The sequence below is a fragment of the Impatiens glandulifera genome, chromosome 1 (genome assembly GCF_907164915.1).
Source record: "Impatiens glandulifera chromosome 1, dImpGla2.1, whole genome shotgun sequence".
Taxonomy (NCBI): Eukaryota; Viridiplantae; Streptophyta; class Magnoliopsida; order Ericales; family Balsaminaceae; genus Impatiens; species Impatiens glandulifera.
In genome coordinates, this window is record NC_061862.1 from 35017657 (window position 1) to 35027067 (window position 9411).

General features: G+C 26.4%; 1 protein-coding gene across 1 annotated transcript; it reads left to right on the forward strand.

Moving 5' to 3' along the window:
* The first annotated feature begins 4599 nt into the window (after positions 1-4599).
* On the forward strand, positions 4600-7184 carry LOC124921932 (probable serine/threonine-protein kinase PBL3). The gene is made up of 6 exons (XM_047462639.1): positions 4600-4753; positions 4858-5183; positions 5271-5406; positions 6119-6255; positions 6343-6466; positions 6556-7184. The coding sequence occupies exons 1-6, from the start codon at positions 4690-4692 to the stop codon at positions 6957-6959; spliced, it is 1191 nt and encodes a 396-aa protein (XP_047318595.1). The 5' UTR covers positions 4600-4689; the 3' UTR covers positions 6960-7184.
* Positions 7185-9411: the final 2227 nt, after the last annotated feature.

Here is a 9411-nt window from a genome sequence, read left to right on the forward strand (position 1 = left end):
TAACATAGGATCGTAAGGTCATAAAAATAGAGGTTGATTGTGATTGGTAGTTGGTTTGTCGAGAGATCAAAGACATGTGAAAGTGTGAGGTCACGAGATGAGAAGTCAATTAAGATTGGTGGTTGGTTTTCTTATGGATAAGAGGTCGGTAAAATTGAGATTGATTGTTGATTTATTGAGGGAAAATAGACTAGTAATAAAGGATCGTAAGGTCACGAGATTAGAGGTCAATTGTGATTGGTGGTTAAAAATATATATGTGAATGAGATGTTGATATACCGAAGTGTGAGGTCATGTGATTAGAGGTCGATTGAGATTGGTGATTAATTTATTAAAAGATAAGAGACGTCTGAAAGTATGAGGTCATGAGATGTAGAGGTCAATTGGGATCGATTTTGGTGGTTGGTTTGTTGAGAGATAAGATATGTGTGAATGTGTGTGAGGTCATGATATTAGTAATGAGAGTTGTCCATTGGGAAATAATATTGGTAGTTAAATGTGTGAATGAGATGGTTGGTTGACCAAAGTGTGAAAGTGATGTCACGAGATGAGATGTCAATTGGATTGGTGGATGGTTTGGCAAAGTGAGGGTAAAGAGATCACAATAATGATATGAGATGGTTGATATACAAAATACTTGAAATGAGGTCACGGGATTATTAATGAGATGTTCATTGGAGAACAAAAAATATTGGTGGTTAAATATATGAATGAGATTGTTAGTTTATCGAAAAAGTTAGGGTAAAAAAGTTGGTGATATTATGAGATGGTTGGTTTGTGAAAAGTGAGGGTAAAAAATGTTAGTACTGTTGAAATGGTTGGGTGCAGAAATGAGATCACAAGATTAGTAATATAAGAGGTCTATTAGGTAAAAATGATATTATTTGTTGACCGAGAAATGAAGGTAAGGGGTCGAAGAGGAAAATATCGATAAACTGATATAAAAAAATTAAATGAATGTCTCATTATCAAATTTGTTATCCTTTCTTTTTTTATGAATAACAACTATGAATGAGAGGAGGAAGACTGCCACTAGGATGTTTCAATCATTAGAGTCACTCATATTCAGATCATAGATGTTGACGACGAAGAGAATGATGAAGGCGATGAAAACGATGATGATGATGATGTTGATGTTGATGTTGATGTTGATGTTGATGTTGATGTTGACGATGACGATGACGATGACGATGACAAAAATGTGAATATTATCTATTTCAAATTTGTAAATATAAATTTTATTTATTCTTGTAATGTAAGTGTATCATGTTAGTTTAATTAAGGACTCTTTTAATTGAGACAATGGGAAAGCCAAATAGAATCAGTCAATAAAACATAAAAATGAGGATTTTTTCTTTATAAAGTTGTTTCGTTGATCCATTTGTATTATGATGAATATCTATTAAAAAATCATTAAGAACAAATTTTGACATAATTATTATAAATCTTACATATTACAACTAAAAAAAATCAATAATATCAATCAAACGATTCAAATGATAAAAAGTTGTAAATTCAGCAACAAAATCGAAAATGGCATGAATCCAGGTTATCCATAGTGTATATCAAGATTTAATAAATTTATTTTCAAAAATCGATAAATACGTTAAGTAAGAGTATATATTTTAGATATTAAAGAACTATAATATCATAAATTTTAAATAATCAAATCCAATTACTCATCTCAAAATTTTCCGAATAAACTCAATAGTCCTAAGGAATAGTCTTTAATATTAGCAAATTTTACAATTTTAGATTTAGTTGTAAATATCTACTAGTATGCAATAATATAAATTTAAAAGAAATATTAACTAAATAAATATTGAACAATAACGGAATGTTGTAAAATAAATTACAAATAAATTGTTGCTTTATTTTGTTTTACTTTTTAAATGTGGAACTTTCCATACAAATACTTAATCTATTCTTTGAGCACATTCTACCCAATAACACAAACCAACGGATCCTTTGTTTTATTTTATTTTTTATTTTTGTTTTTAATTAAAGAGAAGTACGATGATATTAAGTAGTCATTACATCTGTTTTCGTTTAAAACGTTTTTGAAGGGATTCGAACACGTGACATTTTAATCTCTTAAGTCTATTTTTATCATTGGTTGAGCTACCTTAGTTGAATAATTGTTTTATTTATTGTTAATAACCTTATTAACATCTAAATTAAAGTTCAACATATTAAATTGGAAAAAAGCTCACTTAGACATAGGTACTTGTACAAATAGCTCACTTAGACGTATGTACTAATAAAATGTCATTTAAACATATGTACTATCAAAAATTGACTCATTTAGCCTCTTTTAATAACCATGGTTAATTTTTATTTTTAAATTTATATATTTATTAATTAAATATTAATATATTTTCTCTCTCCTTCTTTTTCATTAATTAAACTAGGTAATTTATTTTATTTTTAAATTTTTTTATTATTTTAATATTAATTTCTTTTTTATATTTAATTTTCTTTTTTTATTAGTTTTTATTTTTCATATTTCTTAAATTCTCATTTTTTTTTATAAATTAACAACTTATTTATAAATTTTATGTTTTACTATAATATTTTTTTGAAGGGTTTTTTTATTTAATTTAATATAATAAAAATGAAAAAAGGTTTTTTCTTATATAAATAAAAATGAAATTAATAATTTATTATTTAATTTTTATTCACGGCTTATATTAGTAGTAAATGAATTGTTTTGTCTAATATTTGATTATTACTCTTTTAGTGTTTGATGAATGAGTTTTTATTATTATTCAATTCTTAATTCTTAATTAATTTATTTTTGTGTTGAAGGATTTTTATTACTGAAAGAATTTTTATTGTTATATTCAATTATTGGGATTAAAAAATTTTAAAATAATTAATAATTAATATAAATATAAAAAAAATATATAAAAATTAAGAAGAAATATAGAGTTAAAATAATTAATAATGAATGCTCATATATATAAAATAAAATTAAAACAATCAATCATAAATACTCATATAGGAATAATAAAAAATTATAAAAAATTAAAAAATAAAAGATTCTATTAGTAATAAATGAAATAATAAATGAAAAGGAAAGAGAGAGAAAATATATTAATATTTAATTAATAAATATATAAATTTAAAAATAAAAGTTAACAATGGTTACTAAAAAGGTTAAATGAGCCAATTTTTTTATAGTACATACGTTTATATTTGTACAAGTACGTGAGCTTTTTTCCTATTAAATTTGTTAATATATATATAACTAAAAAAACCTCAAACATTATTTCTTCTTAATAAATACTCAATAAAATATTAAAAAAATATATAATTTATAAATAAATTTAAAAAAAATCCAAACCCAACTCCAACTCAGCTCAGAATCGGGAATTTCAAACAGTGTGAATACTAACATATTTTGTAACTAGATTTAGGACATTGAATATATTGTGTAAATATTGCAAATCAATTCTTCATCTATTTTGCAACATATTTTTTCAACTTTGAGTATATATTCATTAAATATTTTGTAAAGACAATGATATTTTAGTTGTTTTGGAGAGACCTAATCCAATAAATAATATATATGTGGTTGTGAATATTGTGTAAATATAGCAAATTATTTCTTCATCTGTTTTGCAACATACTTTTTAAACTTAAGTATATATTTATTAAATATTTTGAAAAGACTAAGTATATTTTTGTTGCTTTTAAGAGACCTAACGCAATATATGGTATGTAGAGTTATGAATTAGAAAAATTGGTAATTTGAATAGTAATGTCAGCTGCCTTTTATCTTGTCGAGAACTAGAAACGATGGTTCGAATTTAAGCGGCAATCATTTTCTCTCCCGCCGAGACATATTTCGTTTCCACTTTCGTTACTCTTTCTACATAATAGAAAATTAGGTTAAATGGTTTTTGAAACAACAATCACAATTCAACCCCATATAGTTCGTGAACCCATGTAGTTCACGATGTTAAATTTTCTTAAATTATTGAATCCTCGCACCACAATACATAAACGAGTTAAAACATTAAGGCCTTGTTCTCTTTGAGTTTTTTAAAAAAAACAATTCAAAATCAATTTTCCAATCAATCAATTCTCAACAATCACATCACTCATTTCATTAACCAAAATACTAAAATATTCTATATTTTAAATTATTATTTTTTATTTTATTCATATATATTAATACATTTTAAATTTTTTTAACAAAAATAACCATTACCTTCTCAAAATCATCACCAATCATTATTTTTTTTTCTCACTAGATTTTTTTAAAAATTTATAAGTAAAAACAAAACTTTTTTTTCAATAATTTTAAGTTTTGACATATATACTAAAGTCAAAGAATAAGACAAGTTACATAAAGAGTACAGTTCAAAAATAAACCGGATCAGATAGAGACGAGTCAGTTGACGACGTTGCGTCATTGCTTCCTTCTATCCAATTCCTTTAAATATTTTATTTTATTTATAAAAAAAATAAATAATATAATACTAATACATGTACAGGTGCATGCTTTGCTTGCGTCATTTATTATTATTTTATTTTTTTTTTAAACTTCATTTCCACTTTCCCCTTTCTTTCCCCTGCAAATTTCCGATTTAAGAAGCTTCCTCCATTTTCATTGAATTCGCCCACAAGCTTCACTAAGAACTCCATCTTCTCTCTCTAGTTCTTCGTTTTTGTTGTTAACAGATGGGGAATTGTCTAGAATCGTCTGCTAAGATTGATACAGCTCAAAGTCCTTCGAACAATTCTGGTAATCGATTCAGTTTTTACTCATAATTTCCATTTCGATTTCACTTTCAGACTTTTATGAATAGTTTGTTTCACGATCTGATTAATCGTTGTCTCTGATTTCAGGAACTTCAAGAGTTTCCGGCAAAAGGGTACCTCCGAAACTGACAGTACCGTCTTATAGAGAAAACACGAGTGTGATTCTTCCAACTCCACGATCAGAAGGAGAAATTCTTTCTTCTCCACATACCAAAGCATTCTCATTTAACGAGCTTAAGAACGCGACTAGAAATTTCCGTCCTGATAGTCTTCTTGGTGAAGGAGGATTCGGTTCTGTCTTTAAAGGTTGGATTGATGAACAAACGTTAACTGCTTCAAAGCCTGGATCTGGTGTTGTTGTTGCTGTGAAGAAACTTAAACCTGAAGGATTTCAAGGTCACAAGGAGTGGTTGGTATGTTTTTTTTGTTGAATTTGATAATATTTTGTCTTTGAATTGTTCTTTTCTTTCTTTCTGATATGGATTAAACTATTTGTGCAGACTGAAGTTAACTATCTTGGCCAACTTCATCATCCTAATCTGGTGAAATTGATTGGATACTGTTCTGAAGGTGATAATAGGCTCTTGGTTTATGAATTCCTTCCAAAAGGAAGCTTGGAGAATCATCTTTTTAGAAGTGAGTTCTTACTTATAAACTATTTCTTAATTATGTGATCTATAGAACTGAAAATTAAGTGGATATATGTGAAACCAATGTTGAGAAATAAATTTAAGACTATTTTACCTTCTATGAACGGTTAGAGTCGACTTAAGAGACTATAAGGTCACGGTTTAATTCCAATTCAACTGAAAGTACTTTAACTGAAAGTACTTTAACTGAAAGTACTTTGAGTTGAAATGGGGAATCATGATGGTTGGGTGTTAAGTTAGTTTTTCTTAATTAAAAAAATCATTAACTACAATAACTTATTAGATGTGTTCGTTTTGAGAGAGTAGTTTATTTGGGTTTTTTATACATGGTTCGGATGTAAAGATTCGAACTCATGAACTTGATGATATGAGTAGTTTACTATAATGTTCTTTTTATAGGAATAAAGTAGATGTATTTTAGTATTTTTGTTAATAAAATTGAATAAAGTGATGATTAAAAGGAAATTTGATCTGATAAGTAAGTTTTTGGCTCCAAGTGTGTTAAATTTTGTATTTTCTACTTTCTTAGTATGTTAAAAGAGTTAAATCATTTATAACTTACCAAATTAATCTAGGTTAAATTTAAATAATTAAGGATGTAATTCAAATTAGCACTTAATTATTTAGATGAAGTGACAATTTGTGTTATAAAAAAAAACTTCCAAAACTGATTTTATTTTATTTATTGCTTTGTGTAGGAGGGGCTCAACCTCTTTCATGGGCTATAAGGATCAAAGTGGCAATAGGAGCTGCAACAGGCCTTTGTTTCTTACATGATAATGAGGAGCAAGTTATATATCGTGATTTCAAGGCTTCGAATATTCTTCTAGATCCGGTAAGGACAAGTATAAGCGTTTTTTTTGTTGACTTCCTTTTATTGGTTACATTGGTTTTCACATGGAAATAATATTAAAAAACGTAGGATTTCATTGCGAAACTATCGGACTTTGGGTTGGCTAAGGCAGGACCAACGGGTGATAGGACACACGTCTCGACTCAAGTTATAGGTACCCATGGTTATGCAGCCCCTGAATATGTTGCCACAGGTATAAACCTGTTTGTTTGCAGGATTCTGTTTCTGTTGTCAAAAATTTTGAATTATTTTATGAATCTTCAAAATTAAATGGTGAAACAGGTCGTTTAACTGCAAAAAGTGATGTCTATAGCTTCGGTGTGGTTTTATTGGAATTATTGTCTGGTCGTCGAGCAGTTGATAGTACGAGGATTGGTGTGGAACATAATCTAGTGGAGTGGGCAATGCCTTATTTGGGAGATAAACGAAAATTGTTTCGAATTATGGACACGAAATTGGAAGGGCAATATCCTCAAAAGGGAGCTTTTATGGCTGCTAGCCTTGCACTTCAATGTTTGAAATCTGAGGCTAAAGCACGCCCAAAAATGTCTCAAGTTTTAGCTACTTTAGAAGAGATTCAGTCACTGAAAACTGCATCCAAGTACTCAAACCGTCGTGGTGGTGGTGCTGATCGATCTCCGATGAATCTGACACCTTCCGCCTCTCCATTGCCAGCCAAGTTTTGAACCCGATTTTGGTCTTAGTACCTGGTTGCTTCATGTGTGTAATGTAATATATAGAACTTTGTTAAAGATTGTATCGAAGGTAGCTCCTTAAATCCTCTTTTGTTTTGGAATTTGAGTTTCTTCTCATCCCAGTTCATCTGAAAAACAGCATAAATTAGAATTGAATTAGAATGTGTATATTGTTTGATGAGAATAATTTGTACCCTACACAAGGGAATTGACAAACGGATAGGCTTATTAGAAAATATCTAAATAGCACTCATTGTCTTTTTAAATAAATAATTAAAGGGATATAGTAAGGGCTCCATAGAAACAATAAACATTGTACGACTTTTAGGACTCTTTTCAGAGTCAAGGTCATCTGTGAACGTGACCCTCACTCTTTTCACATGCTAGTTGCTTTCTGTTCCCACCTTTAAGATTTTATATAATTGGAAGGGTATTTACTATTAGGGCCATTCGCTTGGAATCATCTTTCATAAAAATTAATTTGACTGAAAGGCCGGATTGAGAACACTAGATAAAGGTGGGTTAAAAGTTAAATCACTGGGTAGGCAACTCAATGAACATTAGGCATGACAATGGACCCAAAAGATCCAATAAATCAGGAAATAAAAATTTTGCGTCAAAATTTTTGGGTCTAATTTGAGTCGGATACCCAACCCTGACCTGTCAGACCCGAAATTAAAAAATTAAGGAACTAATTTCTTTTTATTATTATTATTTAGATTTTTTTTAATATATAGAAAAATTGATATATATCAAAAATACCATAATGTAAAATGTAAAATGAAAAAAAAAAATATATATTTTTTTTTTTAAGTATATCAACAAAATTGATAAGGTATATGGTACCGATGATAACAAAATTACCAGTGCGGTAAATGTATGAAAATTTCAAAATTTTATTAAAAAAAAAAAATCTCACTTAGACGTATGTATTTGCAGCACTAGCTCATTTAGATATTTAGACGTATGTATTAATAAAAGTTCATTTAAATCATATGTACTATAAAAAAATTGGCTCATTTAGCCTTTTTTTAGTAAACTATGATTACTTTTTATTTTTTAATTTATATATTTATTAATTAAATATTAATATATTTTCTCTCCCATCCTCTTTTATTAATAAATGAATCCTTTATTTTTATCTTTTTTATAAATATTTTTTTAATTTTACATAAGTATTTATTATTGTTTATTTTAATTTTATTATATATATATATAGGCATTCGTTATTAATTATTTTAACTTTATATTTTTTTCTTCTTTTTTATATTTGTTTTCTTATATTATATTAATTATTTTAAAATTATTTAGTCTCAATGATTATCCTTTTAATAATAAAAATTATTTAACATAAAAATAAATTAATTAATATTTAGATAATAATAACAATCCATTAATCAAACACTAAAATAGTAATAATCAAATATTAGACAAAAATAATATTATTTACTATTACTATAAACAATACTATTTACTATTACTATAAGTTATGAACAAAAATTAAATAAAAAATTATTAATTTTATTTTTGTCCATATTAAATTAAATAAGAAAATTTAAAAAAATATATAAATTATAATAAAACATAAAATTCATAAATAAGTTGTTAAAGTTTTTTCAAAAATAAGAATTTAAGATTTATAAAAAAAATAAAAACTGGTAAAAAAATGTAGATGAAATAAAAAAAATTAAGATTGAAATAAATTATCTGGTTTAATTAATGTAAAAGAAGGAGAGAAAAAATATATTAATATTTAATTAATAAATATATAAATTTAAAAATAAAAATTAACTTTGGTTACTAAAAGAGGCTAAATGAGGCAATTTTTGATAATACGTAGGTTTAAATGACTTTTTATATAATGAGCTAGTTGTACAAGTACATACATCTAAGTGACTTTTTTTCTTAAAAAGTTATAAGGAAATAAATAATAACTATTGAAATTATAAATAATTATGATATAAATTCTATTTCAAAAATTAGATTCACATCGTTATTATGAAATTTTCAGCAGATGAAACGGGTAATTAACGAATTAATCAATTTTAATAAATTTATTTATTTTTCGAACATATTTGAGGTGAACTTTCAAATATTTTATTAAGTCTCTCACTTTAACAACTTTATTTCCCTCTTACACAAATTTACAAATTTGATATTAATTTAATTTTAAAAATATAATTTTTGAATATCAACTTAAAATTTAATGATATATTTAGTTTTTTTTATAAAATATAAAAATAATTTAATTTCACTATAAATTGTTGTTTTCTTTTAAAATAGACCTTATATGTTGTTAAGTTAATCTCAAATATAAATCATAATCAAATCTGAAACACAAGAGTCTATATAGTTTGAAGTACGGTAAGAACAACTTCAAAACTAAAATTATGTGTAACACTAAACCTTATGTAGTGTTTGAAGTACGGTAAGAACAACTTCA